This window comes from Lutzomyia longipalpis, chromosome 1, assembly GCF_024334085.1.
Source record: "Lutzomyia longipalpis isolate SR_M1_2022 chromosome 1, ASM2433408v1".
NCBI lineage: Eukaryota > Metazoa > Arthropoda > Insecta > Diptera > Psychodidae > Lutzomyia > Lutzomyia longipalpis.
Window position 1 is genome coordinate 22,578,142 of NC_074707.1, and position 19,921 is coordinate 22,598,062.

At 36.4% G+C, this 19,921-nt stretch overlaps 3 protein-coding genes across 5 annotated transcripts; 1 reads left to right on the plus strand and 2 right to left on the minus strand.

Annotated features, from left to right (window-relative positions):
• Positions 1-843: 843 nt before the first annotated feature.
• LOC129797151 (choline-phosphate cytidylyltransferase A-like) lies at positions 844-12,720 on the minus strand. Of its 3 annotated transcripts, none has more exons than XM_055839484.1 (4): positions 12,492-12,720; positions 9,660-10,119; positions 4,015-4,338; positions 844-3,015 (listed from the first exon to the last, which is right to left on the minus strand). In XM_055839484.1, exons 2-4 carry the CDS (start codon positions 9,915-9,917, stop codon positions 2,383-2,385), a joined length of 1,215 nt encoding a protein of 404 aa, XP_055695459.1. In that variant the 5' UTR covers positions 9,918-10,119; positions 12,492-12,720; the 3' UTR covers positions 844-2,382. The 3 variants fall into 3 exon arrangements, with proteins under 3 accessions (XP_055695459.1, XP_055695457.1, XP_055695458.1); XM_055839482.1 differs by having other exon boundaries at positions 11,136-12,656; XM_055839483.1 differs by lacking the exon at positions 12,492-12,720 and adding an exon at positions 12,227-12,408.
• Positions 12,696-17,248, plus strand: LOC129797149 (Fanconi anemia group I protein homolog). Its single transcript, XM_055839474.1, has 4 exons — positions 12,696-12,923; positions 12,992-15,246; positions 15,313-15,516; positions 15,573-17,248. Exons 1-4 carry the CDS (start codon positions 12,891-12,893, stop codon positions 17,140-17,142), a joined length of 4,062 nt encoding a protein of 1,353 aa, XP_055695449.1. The 5' UTR covers positions 12,696-12,890; the 3' UTR covers positions 17,143-17,248.
• Positions 17,144-19,819, minus strand: LOC129797152 (U4/U6.U5 small nuclear ribonucleoprotein 27 kDa protein). Its single transcript, XM_055839486.1, has 3 exons — positions 19,628-19,819; positions 19,294-19,514; positions 17,144-19,075 (listed from the first exon to the last, which is right to left on the minus strand). Exons 2-3 carry the CDS (start codon positions 19,488-19,490, stop codon positions 18,748-18,750), a joined length of 525 nt encoding a protein of 174 aa, XP_055695461.1. The 5' UTR covers positions 19,491-19,514; positions 19,628-19,819; the 3' UTR covers positions 17,144-18,747.
• Between the last annotated feature and the right edge of the window lie 102 nt (positions 19,820-19,921).

The window sequence follows — 19,921 nt, forward strand, 5'->3', positions numbered from 1 at the left end:
AATCTGTAATTTAATATTAATTCAGGGAGGGGAATCTTAAACAAAGTTTTTAATAGGAAGGAAAATCCAATTTTCTTCTTGTTGAACTTGTTGAATAAGTAGAAGTGAACTATTCATGTATTCTTTTCTTCTAATTTAATCTCAATTATTCGTAAATTCCACACTTTTAAATAATTTCCTCTCTATATATCGTTTTATAACAAATCAAATGAGATTTTGTAACTTGGATGGGTGCATTACGACGTACAATTTTCATGGCGCCACCAAAAAAGGGGAAAAGACAAAAATGTTGTTTTCGTTCATTGGTCTGGTCTGAAGTAATTCAATAGTATTTATGGACAAAAGTAATGTTCTAGCTAATAGAGTTCTGACAGTGGCGTAACCAGGGACGGTGTCTAAATACCCTGTAAGTTCAAGCGGTTCAAACATTGTTAGAGGTCAAAATAAATTATTTTCAAATTAAAAACTAAATGAAAAAAAAAATAGATTTTCAAACGTTATGAAAACAACGTTACGCGTTAAAATAAATGTCCAACCCTAGGAAAAACGTCTAACATGTGAAATTTGCATGAAACAATTAGTCAAGTAATAATATAATATCAATCTTGCGTGATTCTTAAAACTTCTTTCCTTATTCATTTAATGAGTAATATAAATTTTTAGAAATATTTCTTGGCAACATCTTTTGAAACAGATTTATGGCTACGCCCTTGTTAAAAATGGAAGGGTCCTTTTGGATAAAACTGATTTTAAAAAGTTAATCAAGATTTTTAAATTTGTTAAATTATATGTGTTTAAGGAAAACAAATCATAAAAATTCATCAAAGACGCCAAACAACATTATTCACTGGAGATAAATCCTTTTATTTTCTTTAAATAAACCTATTGGGATTATATAAACTTTTCTAAATATTTTATGCAGTTATAATATATTTATAATTTTCTAAAAACAATTTTTTTTATTATTAAATGTATTTTGCTACTGTCTAAAATTCACTGCATTTAGCCTCACTACAGTATCATATATGAAATTATATCTCTGTGAATTGGTGCGGTAGGTTATAATTATTTCTTGCACAGACCTGTGGTGGACTATGGGTGTGTTTTCATTTCTTTTCATCTGAACAAACAAAATCGAATAATTGCTCCATGGGACGTACAATTTTGCAAATGGACGCAGAAAAAAATGTAAAAAAAAAAATTCTGGGAAAATATTTTATTTTCTGCTTGACTCTTTTAAACATATTTTCTTCATGAAGCATTTTTGCATTTAACATTTTTTTTTGTAGCAATAATTTTTGTGATTATTACAAAAATTTCAAGAGATTTCCAATCACATGAATTGAATTACATTAGTCAATTCAGTGTGCGAACTGACCCTTTTTTCTCCTCATGAAGGCCTCAATTTATCTCCCCATGGATTTATCAAATGGAGCCAGAAGGGACGACCGGATGGTTGGCTAAATTTTCGCAAATTTCAGTTCTGATTCCTTTTCATTTTTTGAACTTCTTCGTAATTTGGAAAGTTCTCTGAGGCAAAGTGTTAACTTGTAGCAAAAATCTCCTTTTTCTTCTCCTTGGGAACATCAATAAATTATCTTCTTCTCTTATCAATATAAAATATTTAAAACCTATACAAAAAAGAGGAATCATATTTGTTGTATCTATAAAGACAATTTAATTTATCCAACTCGGAACTTGTTGCACTAAATACAAACACAAAAGTTTATTCAACAAATACGCGTCATCTCCATTGTCTCACGCTATCGTTTAGCACAAACTCACTCGCTCTATTTTAGAATGTCTTTTTTTATTTCAGCTAAACTCATTACTTTTAGCTTTTGATGTAGCTCTATAAAAATTTCTATGTTTTCAAATTATTTCACTTATAGTCTAATGAAAAAAAAAGAGGATGTACCAAAAATACACAAATTAAAGCTAAGGAAATCTTTCTCATTGTGGTCTCCTGGAAATTATTTTGCCATTACCTATAAGATAAAAAAACGTTCAAGAATTCCACAAGAAAAGTTTTCCAATTTAATTTCTGCTTTGAAACAACCCCTTTTCTAAGTTTTTTTTTTCTGTAATTACTGTTTCATTTAATGTTCTGCGTTGCTCTTAAATAAGTTTATTTTCTTCATATTGTAAGCAGTTTACATCCTAAACGAGAATTTGTGTAACGAATAAAGAAGCTTAATTTTGGGTTGAGCCGCAGCGATTTGTGCACGTGTTGGACACTGCGTGAAATGAACGTATGTAGTGTGTCTCAATGGGTAGGAGAAAATCATCCCCGAGGGTGGATAAAATGAGAAAATGACCGAGACATTTAGTGTCAATACATGGGGGGGGGGGTGTATATGCTGTGAGACGATGAGATTAAAACTAATGTCCCTCGATGCCGTCCTCTGAGTCTGAGTACTCATTGCGATGATGGTACAAGTGCTTTGTACGCTTCTTAGTCGGTGGTGAATTTGGCAGGGAATCACTTCCCTGTTCGGGATCCTCCTCATCATCCCCATTGACAGACCCATCGGGGCTCCCGGGTGGGCTAAATGCCTGCATTATACGTCCCTTTGACTCATTCCATATGTTCGATAGGCGTTCACGCCCAAACATTAGTAAGAAGGTTTCAATGAAATCCCGAGACTTCTCCTCCCATGATCTCAAGAGGTCAACTTTCACCTCCTTCGCCTTCCCCTTGAGCTCATCCATTTTATTCTGCAGCCGGAATTTCTTCTCTTTCAAGAAGGACACATTGAGATCCTTGGCCGAATAGCCACGTGCTAAATTCCGACGCACATATATATCGTAGTCTTTCACAATACGCGCCACAATATCCGATGTGGACACACCCTCAGTCCTTTCTGTTGCCACAAACATCCCAGCACGCTTTAGGGGTGCATAGATATCAGCACCATCTTCACCGCAATATGGAATCTCATCGTGAGCCACAAAATCAATCTTGTGCTTCCTCAAATATTCATCAGACAGCTCCCATGGAGCTTCTGTGATAATCTGCAAATAAAAGGAAACGCTTTTTTTTATTTTCATTTCTATTTTTTTGTCAAATCATTAAAACACCTGAATCAATAAATTTTTCAAGAATTTCATCAAAATTGATGGAACATATTGCTTGGTATTCTTACTCTACTTTGCATATTGGTCAATGTCAAATGTGAGAGCGGAAGGAAGATTTAATTATAATACTAAAATAGAAAATTATTTTTTTTTCTTAATTATGATTCTTCCAATTAAAAATTCAAGTTCTCTGTTAAACCAAACGAGCAGAATTATATTTTCCGAATATAAATTAATTTTAATATTTTTCAAGTTAGAAATGAAGGTCAAAGATGTTCTTCGGACGTTCTGACTAAGAAATGTTCTACTTGAGTATTTATCTTAAAAAGACTGAATGCTTCAATGTTTCACGTGGTCGCCAAAGGGTTAAATGTCCGTTTTGACATCAAATTACCCCATTTACTTCTATAATCACTATTTAAAATAATACTCTTTTGACCGCAAATAATATGCCCTCGATTAACCTGTAACATCTATAATTACTTCCAAGTAAGTAAGAGAAGGTACACACCAATAAAAATTACGCAATATCTTTGCGCTTGGATTCAATTTTATAATGTGACTTTGTGAAAAGCAGAATTGAGGTGATTTTCTTGTTTACTCTGTGCAGCGAATTTCTTGACGCTGTTATTTTTGGATTCATCTTCCAAATCTTTTGGTGTCTGCAAATCTTGATAAGGAATTTTTATACTATTCAAGTTCTTCACGGCCCCATTGGAATTACTTTATGAGTGATGTGTCTGATACACTGTTTTAGGCCATTTAAGACGAGCTTTTTATTTTGAAATCTTTGCAAATTGAAAAAGATGTCTCAGTGTGTAGGTATATGAAGGAGTTTTCTTTAGAAATTTCGTAAATATTTTTTTTTAGGTTTCCTTGAGACTTGTAATTAAACTAACAACTTCTGACGTCTTTAACTTATATAAATCAACTCACCTCATCTACGTAGCGACAATGCCTAATGGCTTCATAACGTTCTCTCTCATTCATGACGGTACGTCCCTTTCGACTATGCGTCAACTCATCACTACAGACACCTACAATGAGGTAGACATTGGGAAAGACATTCTTAGCCTGCATCAACTGCCTCGCGTGTCCCTGATGGAAGAGATCATAAATGCCATCGGCGTACACCCGTACACGTCGTGGTGCCTTGCCACTTCGTGCCACGGCGTAGGATATCTTCACCGTGTAGTCACACATATCTCGTTCAAGACATGCTTCGGGATCCGTTGAGAAGGGAGCCGGTTTGCAAATTGTCTACAAAAAAAAAGAAAAGAAAGCAAAATCAAAAAATGTGAGACAAGCAAAATTTGTGCGAAAAGAAAGATAAAATTTAGATTTTTGCGTCATGACCTTCAAATTCTTAAAGATATCACACACATAGAATATTTTGTGAGATTTCTTTCTCTCTCTCCCACTTTTCTCACCGCGTCGATCTCATATGTGTGGCTACATTTCATCCAACAACATCCAATGTCGCGACTTTTTGTTTCAATAAAATTGGAAGTAAAAACCTCCCTGACACTTCCGTGGAGAAATGTAGTACCACGTCATTAATTTGATTTAATATAAATAAACATCACCTGTTTATGGTACTCAACTCATACAGCATCATTATAATAGGGAAGTAATTACAATTGACATTGATTTTCTGCAGCGGAGAAACTGACGTTACAGAGTGTTAATTTAATCAATGAGTATATGTAATTAATCATACCTATTATCATTAATGTTATAGTGTGGCTAAAGCGTAAATCAATCATTTGAAGCTAAATTGAGGTGTATGATATTGATGATTGAATGTGTACAACGTAGAAAAAAGATTTCTCAGTTAATTTGCTCAAACTCTCAGGTAAATGTAAAAGAAAAGTCAATCATAACGCGTTCCTCAATTAAAAGAGTTGGAGTACTACAACATATCTCTGGATGCTCTGGATTTATGTAAAAGAACTACAGAAATTCTAACTTTATTATGAAAAGATCTTGGAATACAAGCTACAATTTCTTTAAGTCAACGTAAATGGTTACGAAAAGAATAATTTAAAATTATGTGCCATATTTTTTTTTTATTAAAAGAAACTTTCGCACTTCTTATGCCTAGTTTAGAATGTAAATAAATCACAGCATAAGCTTTATTTTTTGCAGAGTCAGAACCTTGCGGTGGTCACTGTAGATCACGCGTTTCGACAGAAATTTTTCAGTGGCGTCATCAGAACGGAAATTTTATTCCACAGAGGCATTGTCTTCTATACTCAAAGGGGTGATTGAGAATTCATTGCAAGCATAATTAATTTTTACACAACACTCAATAAATACTTTAAACTTTTCTTCGAACATTTTATATTCTTCCCGGATGTTCCAATGCCACGGAGATATAGAGAGAGAAAATCCAAAGCATTGAAGGATGAAAAAAAGTGATGTAATAAGGGAAAAACCGCATGTAAAGATTTTGTAAAACTCACTATTTCGTCAGGAGAAGTTTTCTATAATGTTGGAATTTCACTTTTTGGAATTGGTGCCATTGTCAGAGAGTGATGCGCTTTGTAAACTCAAATATCAATCAATGTGTGAGATAGCGCCTTAATAAATTTCCGTTTCTTTGCACCCGTGTAAAATTGAAAGCGTCTCAAGCGGTTAGAATTTAATTAAAATTTTCCGTGAACGCTATCACTTTGCACTACACTTTGAAGCCACAAACTCAGTGTAAAGATTCTTTTTTATTGAAATTCAAATGTAGTATCTCCTCTCGGAATTGTGAAAGAAATAAATATTTGATAATTTTACTGACGCACATATACGACGACTATGAGCTTCGTTCAACGTTAGACTCACAACTAATTCACGGATCGTTTCTAAAAAGCTGCCAACGAACCACTTTACAGTTCTCGAACGACCTTTTTTCTCTCTCTTTATTTCTTACAATTTCAGATTTTTTTGCGACTCACGCGAAATTTCATTACACACCTTTTCGCGCACCCAAGTGCTGTAGTACGAATATATGTGTACAAGGTAGCCTCGGTGGATTTGCACAATTGGAATTTCTTTTGATGAAAATTAAATCGAACATTCTCGATCAATCTATTTGGTTTTTTAAATTTTATTTAAAATAAATTTTAAAAAAAGTCATTTTTTCCTCTACAAATAAATTTACAACTCTGGCAATGAAAATGTGGAATGATTCAATAAGTAATTTATTACTCGTTCATTTAAGTGGAATTTTCATGGTCTCCAAAAGACTTTATTCATTTTATTTCGCCGGCAAATTTCTCTCTCTCTCTCTCTTCAAGCACTTATTCATGAACTTGTGGTTCCTATAATTTATTATATGGCCTATGATTGACGGCTTCAACAATCTCTCTTACAGCTCACACATACTTGCAAAACAAAATTGACGCGATCATAAGAAATTTTGTGGCAAGAGGGAATTTCTGTCTTGTAGACATGATGTGCTGAAAAAAATCCAAACTGGTCGTTTTGGTATCGTACGATCGCTTGGAGGTCAATTATGTGACTTCGCCCAATGGGATCTATCTCTCGTGATTCGTCACATAGTGTGACGTAGAGATTTTCTGCTGCTAAAACCGTGACGCCAGTCCACGCGATCGCCAAGTGTTTGCCGCAAATATTGCCAATTAGAAAATGTTATCAAATACTGCAAAGCAAACGAATTTAGCAATCTTTTACCATCTCACAATGATAAATTATTTTGAATGGATTGAAATAATTTATTTCAATCATCATGAAAGAGTATAAAATGGGGTCAGATACTTGAAGTATTCAGTGTCTGTTAATGAATGATCCCGGACATTGGTGATAGGGCTTTTTTTTCTCACTCCAATACAATTGTAAGAGTTATCTTGTGAGCTACAGTACATGGAAGAGACGTTCATTATTTTATTTTTTAACAAAATAATTTTATAGTTTTAAGACGTAAATACTTAGAAGCTTAATTATTAGAATTTGTGATAAACAATACCATAAAATTAGTAGAAAAAGAAAATAGAAGATAAACAGGAACTAAATTGTTTTCAAATAAAACATTTTACTAAATTAAATGAAAAGAAGAAAAAAAATACTTCTAGTCCTTCAGTGGGAGTTTTATCGGTTCTGTGAATGAAACATTTACTTTTCACTCTAGATATCAATTTTGCGAACTGATTCCAAATTTAGATTTATTTTTTTCTTTTGAAAATAATTATTATTCATGGCAATGTGAAAGATCTGTTAACTTTAAAATTACGGCCTTTGATTGACAGATGTAGACTGACCCCGGAGAAAGAGTTAATTTGCAAATTCAACTAGAGGGGTTCTCTTGTGGTTTTATTTTAATTATTCAGTGTGAAAGATGGAAAGGATTCATTGAACAGTGTTTGGATTTTTAAATGAATTTTTTAAATATAAATTTCAAATGTGAAATTTTCTGTCAATTCCAATTTGCCAATTGCGTTAATAACATACAACCAGCTGACTGGCAATTGAGATGTAGGTATTGTTTTTCTCACAAATTTAATGAAGGTTTTCTTTATTTTATGTTAAAATCCCATGATTAATATGGGTAATGGGAACACACACATATTTAATGTAAATATCTGGAGGAAAGTGTGTTTACTCATAAACACTTGTCTTTGGGTGGAAAAAGAGGAGACAAACAGAAAATGATTCAAGTTAGATTATGCAATACATATTTGTTTGTCCTTATTACTTATTAGAAAAAAAAAACTGTATAGACATATCAGAAATTGTTACGAAATATATATTTATAACGTATGATACGTCTGGATGAGTCACTTACAAAAGTTTCCTATTGTAAAAGGAACTTATATGTTTTTGTATGGTACTAACTACTCAGGACACGTGTAATTTTATAGAAGATCAAATTTCAGACCAGAATGTTTTTTAGCTCCCTACAAAATTATGCAAATTCCGATTCTCTCGTCAATTAAGAGGCTTGTCCATACAAAAAAATGGAATCTCTTGAAATTCTTTTACTATAAAACTCCTTATCTAAAAATGAATGAAATGGCCTTCAAATGAAAGTTAGCCTAGAAGAGATAAGGTGTAGAAGGTAAAGTATTCATTTATATAATTTTTAAGCAGTTAGAGATTATACATTATATAATTTATTTTTTAGAACATCTTTTAAAACGCTAAAGAATGGTTAAAAAAATGTTTTTTCAAAAAAAAATTTCTTGAAAAAATTGTTTACTTTGGGTGCAACGCACGTTTTTGTAGTTATTATCCTACACTAAATCGAGACTAGAAAAAAAAACGTTGAGTTCGTTTTTTTAGCACTTTTCTAACCTCATATAGAAAGGTGAAAATGCACTTTCTCAGTTTGTGCTACATTTTCGCAGTTTTCTCTTTACCTTTACATGTTTTGTGTGACCCAACGCAAAAAAACACACACCTAAGCAAAAACGAGAGATAATTTCAGCTATAAATCGTGCAAAAAAAAAACTATAATTACTCATTTCATGTTTACGTGGCTTATATGTGGCAAAATCCCCACAATTCCCAACCACATTGGCGTATGAGCAATTCACAAAATTTGTACTTTGATCAACGATCACACCACAAACTGAGAGAGCCAGTGCAATGATTTAAACCATTCCTTCGCTATCTTCCTCCGACTCATATCATCAAATATTGAATTTGATGAATGCCCACAAATGTCACACTCACAGAGCCAAAAAAAATCATTGTGAGGTATAGGGGAAGTATAATTCTCTCTTTGATTACATTTTCCTTCACACACTGCGTTCATTTTTTTCTTTACATTTTACGATGGAATTTTATCAATGTAGCGCATACATATAACATGACGTTTATCACACCACGAGGGATTTCATCTATATATTTATATTTTTGGAAAATTTTATTTTGATCAATGACAGAGGAGCAAATATTGTGATTATGGGTGAAAGTTCGCGTGACGCCAAACCTCAACAACAATGGCCAGAAATCAATTAATCTTCACAAAGTGATAAAGTTCAATAGAATCCTATTGAAAGAATACAACACCGAACTCGAATGAGGGAACTCTATGAATTGCCTAGGCAGAAAATTAATTAAAATTCAACATCGATCATAATGTTAAAATAAATTAATAGATTATTCATATTTTGGGAAATCAATGTTGTATTGCATGCAATCGAGATTCTTATCGCGACAAAAATTATTGATTTTTCCGATAGTAATCGCCGCAAAAGCCCCAAGTTTGCCAAGTTCAATACACAAAATCAATTACGGTGGAATATTTTGTGCCGTGTACGCAATATATCATCAAGGTTAATAATCTAATCATGTGTTGAAATACTGATAACATTTCCCACCGAATATTTTCAAGCACCTTTCCTCGAGAAAGCAGAAATGTTTCCCTACATTGAAAACTTTTTAAAACTACTTATTCTAAATGAGTTGCAAGAGCCGGATATAAACTTTAGAATAATTTATAGGAAAATACTCAAAATGTAAATAGAGTTGACAATGAAATACATTTTTATAGTTTGAGCGACTTAATTGTGATTTCTTATTAGAAGATTTTAAGAATTTAATGGAATAAAAGACGAAACACTCACCATATGCTCAATTCTGTTCCCAGAAGCCTCCTCAATCATTCCCTGTTGATGGCTTCCATTCTGTTGCGTGGTACCAGAACTCGTTGATGGCCCACTATGCGAGGCGCTCTCCTCTATGTGCACATTGAGTTTGGACGACAGTGCTTGCTGTAGCCCTTGATCGATTGTAGGTGAGAAGGACGCCTCTCTGGGTCGCTTCCTACTTCCCAGCGAAGACGCCTGACTAGACGTTGAAGCACTCAGTGTTGCTGTAGACATTTCTCTGTGTATTTATCCTGATTACAATCTTTGGCGAATCTTCTTTTGTTTCTTCCAGTTGGAAAGCACACCTTAATGCTCCTTTAGATGTGCTTCTTACAGATTTTTTTTGGTCTTTCTAACACCCAGTCAATTTCCGCAATTAACTTTTGCTATGATGGGAATTGTCACTCGAATCTCATGTGCATTTGACTCGTTTGACCTGCAAAGAAAGACGAAGTATTAGAGAGACAAAGAGGACAAAATCATTAATGTCATCCAAGATGGGCGAGAGAAGCAATTGAGATGAATTGATATGCGCAACGTGGAATAAGACGAAATAAACTTCTCTCAAGGGGATGTGCAAAGTCAAAGGATTTTGCACAACTTCATTGAGCATAAAATTTCATTACTAATATACTTTCATTAAAGGTATTTTGTTCAATTCGTATTTTTATTATTTAAAAGTAAATATAACATTCTAAATTAGAGAGTTATTAAATCAGAATGTTATTATTTCTGAACAGTAGAACCTATTATTATTTACTACATATTAAATGCGTTTATATACATTTTTTATTACCCAATTCCATTTTCTCAGTAAATTAAAATTAAGATTAAATTTTCTTCCAAGAATAGTTACAAATATAATAATATATTGGATGGAAAGAAAGAAAATCATTTAAAGAAAAATATAGCGTGAGTCCCTAAAATAAACTTATAGAAAAGTCCAGCCCTAATTTTGGAATATTATGTACAGTCTGTCTGCATATTTCATGAGAAAATATGTTCCTAGACAGATTTTTTGGTAAATAACTGACCCCTTTTCAATTTAGTGTGCCTTATGTAATCACCACCAAACCAACGATATATGTTCTTTTCCCTGGAAAATCATTTTGTGGAAGATTGAAAATCTTAACTTCTCAGAATGGCTTAAGCGTCCCAAATGACCTACAGATAAATTAGCAGATATACAACGCAGCCAAAGAGGAGAATTGCTAATTTGATTATTGCTTCCAAACTTCCACGATTCTGGGTAAAATAGTGGGATGTGTGGAGATGTTTTTTATTCCTTCTCAATTCCCTCGAGGAATTTATTCAAATTTAGCGTGTTCGGCGTAATATATTAAAATTTTACAGCATTCATTTAGTCACGAAGCCGCAGAAGAATGCATTTAAATTCAATTTTAAACACAATATGATTTTTTATGCTCAAGATATTTTTTCAAGTGAAATCACCTTAAACTTTATAATATTTCTTATTTCTTCACTCTCTTTTGCGCCTTAAACCTGAGAATACTTTATGATAGGAGGGAACTGGGCGCTTCCCTCAAAGATTTTTCAAAGAACAAACTGCTTGTGCGAGTGATGAATGCAAACTGGGGGACACCGGCAGCAAGAGCCGTGATTCAGCCAACACTGTATTGCGTCACTCGCACGATAAATCCGAGAAGTCAGCTGATGGTGACCACACATTACGCCTGCGTGGAACTGGAACTGCACGTTCGAAAAGCAACTTCTCCGGACTCGCGAACTTAATGAAAATTTCGTTTTACTCCATCAACTAATTATTATTTTTTCTGTTTTTTTCTGGTACTGAGAACGAAGATGCCAAATAGTTCTAACGCCTGAAATTGTAGTGAATTTCCTAATTCAACTAATCCTTCTTTGCAATAACATAAAATGAGATCATCTAAATTTTACTGAAAGATTTCATTCGCTTTTCTTTTGAAAATTTAAAACCTCTTTGCTCATATCATCATAATTATGGTATCTGATGACTATCCACCAAGTGACGGGTAATTTGCTTGGATAATTTAACCAGTTTCTTTCTGTAGACTGATTTTATCACTCAACAATTTGCGGAGGGTCAAGTTCATGCAAATATTTTTTTTAGAGTAATTTGTGACCAATTTTCCATAAAAAAATAAATTAAAGAGAAAATTTGCCAATGAGAAGCTAGATTGCCTCTCAAGCGAGACACTTTGATTTCTCCTGCAGTTGGGGCTTTCATCTGCCTCATTTCTCTATCCACTGACTTCTACCCAGACAAGCCCCAATCAGCGCAGAGAATTGCGTCGTGCGATAACCCGCCGGAAGTGCCTCTAAAGGCCTCGAATTAATAATGGATACCATTGGAGGCCGTATCGGGGTACATGAGTCTTGGTGGGACTCATCGGGCCTGCTACGAGTGAGCCGAGTGGGTCAAAAGGGCCCACGTCTCACGCCATTCAGCTGGCACAGTTCTCATGCGCTGAAAATGACGTAATCTCCACGTTTTTTGCTGATGATGGTCACTTCGTGGCTATGATGTGGCACTGTTATTTTACCCATAGAAGAATCTCTGCCCACACTATGTGTCCAGGATCCACTATCACGTGGCATTCTTCCCAGAAGGAAGTGCAGGAAAAGATAAGCCAAACCATCATCCCGGATTGTTAACCCCTCCCTAGTTCATCTCATTACATTCACAACCTAATTATAGCCCTATGATCTGAGGAAGCACAGACTACACTCTCTCTAGCTTGTGATTAAATGCGAAATTATCCGTACTCAATGACTTCAAGTGCCCCCGAAGTTCACGAAAGACGTTACCTCGGACAAGATTGCGTTTTTTTCCTTCTCCGTCGATGCTCCGCAAAAGGTCACTTTGGAGTCACAAGAAATGATTCTTTCTCTTACTGTTTACAAGTCACCACAATACACCTCTGTGGATTATTACTCATATGGGATCTTTTTGCAACTCTTTGACTTTGCTTGCTGAAAACTGCGAATTGATTATTGACACCAGAACTGACCATACTGAAGTTTTCGCCAAATTGACATTGTATTTGCGAAAAGGTGAAATGTTTTTGTCAGTCAAACAAAAACTCCAGACTGGTTTGATTTCTTCATGAAAGAGGCGGGAAAATTTTATGTTTTGGTTTCTGTTGTTGTGAAATTCTCCAAACAAAGTCAAAATTCTTCTGTGAGGACAAATTCTGCTGATGCACAATGAACGACTACGCATTAAATAAACGCTTCCAGGTAAATTCACTATTTATCAATGAAGGACATTTTTTAATTAAACAATTAAATCAATTTGATCCCATCAGGAGCTGATCACCAAACTGAGAAGCTTAAAGGAGAAACAGGCAAATACGAAGGATTCCTTTGGGGGCATTATGGAGTTTCTTGGAGAATTGCCAAAGCTCAAGGCGAATCATTTGGTGGAAACAGTTGAGTTTTGCGAAGAATTAATCCGTGATCAGGAATCTTCTTTCATTGCCTGGAAAGATATTCTCCCGCCTGTCGTGGGAGCCATCAATAAACTTCCCCAGATCAGTGTAAATGGGATTTCAATGCCAGGTGGAGAGTACCGGCAGAAGATCATAATGTCCCTGACGACACTAAAGTGGCAAACGGAGATTGTCATCCCACTGGCTGAGATGTTCCGGGAGATGGTGATTACGAAGGAAGAACGGGAACGTGTGATGAAGAAGCTTTGCGAATCACTCCCCAAAGTCACCCCGGCAGAAATTCCTTCTCTGGCATACCAGCTATTTTCACTCAGCAAATCTCCCGCGCTTCTCATTATGCCAATTCTCAGTTTGCAGAAGTACTTCAACACATTCTACTACAAGAAACTCTATGATGATCTCCAGACTAATACAACAGATTTTGATTCAATTGACATGCATTCGGACAAGGAAATGCGTAATTTTGAGGAAACTGTCCTCTATCATCTGAACAATATTACAGAATTCTCCATGACTGAGAAGGAGATTGTAGCATCTTTCCGTGCTGTGTCTGCTACACCGAGCTACATCCTCACACCATTTGTCACCACAGCTCTCCTCACGATATCCAAGATTAACCGGCAGATTGAGATGAATCGCCTATCAACATCCATTGTGCTGCCCTTCCTGCGATCAGTCATTAAAAATGCTGAGAAAGAGAAGCAAATGGCCAGGGAATCTGCATGGTGCAGGAGCACATTTAATCGTGATTTCGTCAACATCGAACGACTCTTTGAGATTCTTTTTGAGCAGAGCAAACTCGGCATGGATGTGGTGACACCGGGTTTTGTAGGACTACTCTTTACACTACTAAAATCAAAGAATCAACCTGATCTCAACACGATGGCCATCAACCTCTTGCAGCAGTTTCTGAAGAAACGACAGCACTTTGGACGGGGTATTGTGAAGCATCTCTTGGAATTTCTCTTGGCAAACTACGAAGCTTCCCAATTGGCTGAATGTATGAACTCACTGAGCCTTACAAGTACCCTCGCTGTGTCTGAATGCTTCGATGGGCTGAAGAATATAATGGACTTTTTGCTTATGATTCCGGGTCAGCAGGCAATGCGAATTGTCACATTTATCTTCCCACTGATAAAGATCTCCTTCGCCACGAGGGATTATCTGATAGACACCCTAAGGACTGCAACATTCTCACACGATGAGAGCACAAGAACCTTCGGGATTTATGGATTCTGCACACTGCTCAAGCATCTGAAGAATAGCAATTCCCGCCGGGTTGGCTCTACCGGTACTGGGCTCATGAGTCAGATTAGCATCTCGGGATTCTCAATGATGTCCCAAGCTACACTGGGCAACCAGGGAAATCCGAACCGGGACTTTGATATGCTCACAATGGAAATCCTCGGAATTCTCCGAAAGGTCTTCGATGAGAGTGTTCAGATGAAGGAGATTCTCTACGATACTCTCCTGCGAGCGGTTGATCGTAACGTTCAACTTGCTCCTCATGTTCTCTTCTTCATTGATTTCCACTTCCGAAATTACCTCGAAGTCGATGAGCTCAATTTCAACATTAAATTCAGCGAATTCATCACGGAGCGTGATGGTAAGATCGAGGTATGGGACAATTTGGGAGCCCTGATATACTTTGTTGGATTTTCCGTTGTCACATCCGACAAATATGAGCTTCCGTACGATACAAAGATACTCCGTAAATTGCTGGACTTCCTCGTGAATCGTATTGGGAATGTTACTTTTGAGAGTTTGGGCATAACTGGAGCAGTTTCCCCTCTCAACATTGCCCTCGCCACCCACTTTATCTACTGCCTCGAAGGTGTGATGGCCTATTGTGCACTGGCGGCAACTCCTGCTAATCAATATCTGGATAAAATCAGCAAGATTTTCGATCACTATGAGAAATGCACCAAGACTCTCAAGGACATGTGGGAAAATCTAAAGAAAGCAACAGGGAAGAAGGGGAAGAAGTTGAATCTCACAAAAACCGCCATAGCCACACAGATGACTCAACTGCCCCAATTTACTCCAGGGAAGCCTACAACAAATATTTGGGATTTTGCGACGTTGGAGAGATTTCTGATTGTTATCTACGAGTGAGATAATCTTTTCTCTTTTTAGAATTTCGTTTAGAATGATTAAGAATTTTATTAAAATTTCAGGAAAGCCAACATCTACGGATCAACGCAACATATCAACTCAATACGAGAAAATCGTGAATTCCACTGTCATGTCCTTCGGATTACACGAGACTTCATCAAGGATTTCTCATCACAGCCAGAGTACAAGCATGTTTCCCACAGTCGACGACTCTTCATGCTTCTCTGCTCATCTTCAAAGATTCTCTTTGAACATTGCGTTAAAAAGTAAGTTTTCACATCATTTTTTAAGAAAAATGTATCCATGACGATAATATTTTCAGATTGATTCCAATTATGGAAAGATTTGATGTGGAAGCAGCAATGCTGGGTGTGGAATCCTTCAAGCAATGCCTCATAACGGCAGACAGCGTCTACAAGAGAAAACTCAGCGAATTCTTGCGCTTTGTAACGAATCAAAATCAATCCATCCCGGAAAATGTGGGGATTATTGTCAAGACAGTTGAGGAACTTCTGCTGAAATGTCTCGAGGAGAAATCTCTATTCGACATTGATGCCAATTCCCGTCAAATTCCAGGGATTTTGCTTTCATGCCTGGAGATGCTCTACTCCCATATTCCAGCAGAACGTCCTGAAGCATTAAATGCCTTCGATTGGCTCCACAAATTCTGCCAGAATCACACAATTCACAGCAAAGGTCTGGATAATGTGCACAAAATGCTCTTCCAGCAGCACTTAAAAACGGATGAAGGTCTATTCCTCAGCACAGTGGCCTCGCAACTGAGCAATGTTATGGGAACATTTGGGGCGGACCTCGATAATCCTACACCATCGAATCTCAAGTCTATTGAAGCTGAAAACGCAGAGAGTTGCTTCATGAATTTGGTGCAAATACTGAGGAAGGAGCTCTCCGATGTGGATTACTTGACTCTCAAGATCAAGAGTATTCTGGCCAAGATAAAGTTCATGGGTACAACCAATTCCGATGATCATACAGAACCCCTGATCACCATGGAGAAGGCAGTTTGTATGCATCTCATCAAAGTGGCCAATTGCATCCTAACGCTGTCGAATATTCAAATCAAGCTGGGAAATCCCGTTGAGGGGATACTGCGTCTCATTATCTCCTACTACGTTGCAGTGACTAATGTCACTAAGCACCTCACTGTGCGACATCCTCTCGTTCCGGTGAACTTTTCAGCTATTCGCTTTGAAAAGTTGGTCCAAATTACTGGAAGTTCTCTCTCAAAGGCCACCTATGCCCTCATTACATACATCTACGATCTCTTGTCTCCAGCAGAATCTGAAGGAACATCCGCAAAGAATTCAAAAAAGGAATCCGTTGCTGTTGTTGTGCGCAACACTCGCTATCTGTCCACGGTAATCCGAGAAATGGAGAATTTCAACAAGTTCGTGAGGATGCTCGGACGAAAATCAAAGAACAAAGTACTGGAGAAGTACCTCCATGAGGATTGTGTACGTGATTTCCGTATCAAGAAGGATCAACTGAGAGATGTTATTGATGATGAAATTGAGGATTGTTCCTCCCCGGATGATGAAGAAGATATCGGCAGCTCATCAAATGATGATGATGATCAAGAAATCACTTCAATGGAAATTCATCCATCTGGCAGCAGTGGAGCCAGCACTGTGCAGGATGTTCTCCCAGAATCTGATCACGAAGACGCCATACGTCGCAATGTACGAAAAGTTCGCAACAAGATGAAGAAGACATCGGAATCAGTAGATGATTCCCCCAATAAAGCTACGAAGAAAGCAAAGGCTCCGCTCAAATTAAACAAGAGAGCTGCTGGAATTGTCGTGAAGCCATCCCGAAAGCCCTCAGAAGACCCCGAGAATCCCCCGAAGAGAGCGAGGAAGTCAGCAAAATAAGTTTTTTTTGTTAATTTTATTTTTCTTTATTTTGAAATAAAAAATGGGCACATAAGTTGAATTCAATTGGAAGAAATAAAATACGGTTTATTAAGCAATTAACACACAGAGATATTCTTTGATTTGCGAGAAAGTTCTGAGAAGCGTCTTATGGCATGACAAGGAACAAAATTATCCTTGTGATTCATCTCCAGAAAGTCCTCACAGTGGAAATCAAAGTTGGTACATTATTTTTACAGTATGATTCAAAAGTGTCCACTAATAAACAATTTTAATTAGATTTTTTTTGGAACAGTTTGTCTATGTTGGTTTGAAAAATTATTCTGTTTCGTACCAATACTGACCTAATAACACCCCTGATGATGGCTCGAAGTGAGCCGAAAGCTGGGAATTAAAAAGGGAAAGAAAATAAATATTTTTCACCTTAATTTTGGGAAGAAATCTCTTGGAGTAGTTAATGATGGTTAGAGTCAAGTACAAAAGGACTTTATTGCCCATCACTTTCGGTTCTTTTTAAACCTTCATCAGTGGCTTAAAAGTCAATGTCTTATTTCTTTTAAGAATATATTATTTATCTTTACTCCTTAAACAAATCAATTAAAAATCAATAAAAACCTTTAAGTTTGGGCAAATAAATATTATGAACAAATTGAAAAAAAAAACAACATCTATTGCCCAATAATTAAAAAAAAAACTTTTAGGGACACTTTTGAACGACACTGTTGTTTCTTATATGAATATATATGTTGTAATCAAAATGCAAACTGTAATAAGATAAAAACGAATTAAAAAATGAGATAGTAAACGATGTGTGGCTACAAAATGATTAAATATGATAAAATGAGATGATGTGATTCTTAACTGCTAGAATAATTTTAATGAAAATTCCATTTGGAGGCTCCTGCAATTTTTTTTCAACTATGCACTCTTTTGTCTTTAGTAGAGAATTTCTCATAATTTACCTTTTTTGGTACAATCACATAATTTTGTAATTTAATTTGTTTTTTTTTTTGTTTAATTTCTTTTAACTTTTAGTGAGGTATATTTTTTGATAATTTTTTTTTATTATCTATTGAGCTATTGCATGTTGTGTGTGTGTATGGAAATTCAGGAAGGATAAAAGAATTTATCCTTCAGCTGAATTTTAAGGCTATGGCATTGGATTTGATTTGTGGTGTGTATGGATTTACCCAATTGAATATTGAATCCCTGATTTATTAATACGATCCCTGCTGAGTGGCACAGGCAAATGTGCCCGCAAGGATCGTATTTCCTGTAAAAATTTATACTATTGCAAAATTTAACATTGTTTGAGGTAATAAATTGTAAATAACTATTGCTGTGTGAATGGGGAAGATGTGGGGTGGTAAAATAAAATAACTATTGTGGTTCTATTGTGGCTATTGTGGTTGTGGGTGGAGGAGTAAAATAATCTGTGTACAGTGGAAAAAAATACCCGTCACTTTCTAATATTATCTTCTGAGATAGGAATTTGATTAACGGAAATTTAAATTAAAAAAAAAAAAGAACAAGGTGAACAAATTCAATCAACATGAGGTAAATTGCAGGTAGTTAAAGTGTTGTCCTCGTCCCCCAAGAAAAAAATCAGGCGACAAAGTCCAGTGGGCGATTAAAGCCGCCCTTCCGGTTCATGTACTGCCGGTACTTTCGCTTGAGGATCACATGAACCTCCCCAGCATTGTTACCTTCTACCTTTTTGTTTTTTGTGGTATCAAAACCACAGAAGCCCATTGTTTTTAGCATTTCTTGCTCCTCAGGGCTCTTCCCTTCGAGATCTGCCTCACTCACCGATGGTCGCTCACTTCCACCGGCACTGGAACTCCCGCCGCCACCTCGTCCACGGGACCTCGAGGGACCCGGCTGGTCGCGGCGATCGCGTTCGCGTGTATAATCTCTGGACCTCGATCTAGATCTATCCGCATAGCAAATATAAAAGGAATCCCAAAATTAATCCATAACTCCACAATAAAAGCCAATCAAAGCAAGCGCTAAACATTTAAGCTATGATTTACATCGAATTACCAGAATCAATGAGTTTTTTTGGAACTTTAGAGAGCGCAAGGTTTTTGAGGAGAAAAGGTATTAAGAGTGAAAAAAAGGTTACACAATACACTACACTTAGCAATTCACCTCGATCTGCGGCTCGGCCGGGCGCTTCTCTCTCGACTCCGGGAGTGGGATCTGTGTGAACGTAAACGACGGTCACTACGCTCCCAGTCATCCCTTTCGCGAGATCTCTGACGCTTCTTCCTTTTCTCTCGATCGCGTTCCTTTTCCTTCCGACGGTCACGGCGTGCTGCAGGGCCTGGGGATGGTGAGCGCCCCATTGTTTTTTTTTATGTGAAGGGAAACTTCCGGCGAAAAAAAATTAAGGTTAGTTTATGTGAGAATTTATCAAAATATTCAAAATGAATACAGAAGAGATATTTTACTTATTAAAATAAATGAGAAACTTTTAATTTACCTTTTCCTGGGAGCTTTTTTCACTTATTTGGCCTTAAAACTAAGAAAAACTAAAGAAGAAAAAAAACTACGCAAACATTTGACGGCGTCTTATCGATATAAATAAAATATCGATATCGACGATATATCGTCGCGATGCGATAGTGAATCGTCTGATTCAGAATCAGGGAGAATCAGTGAAAGATTCAGAAACATGAGTGCGTGAAACCACCCTTGCTCATGTCGCTCTCGCTTGCTTTTGCCATCTTGAATTTTTGACATACGAACGAGAAGAAAAGCGAGGAAAAGTGGCTTG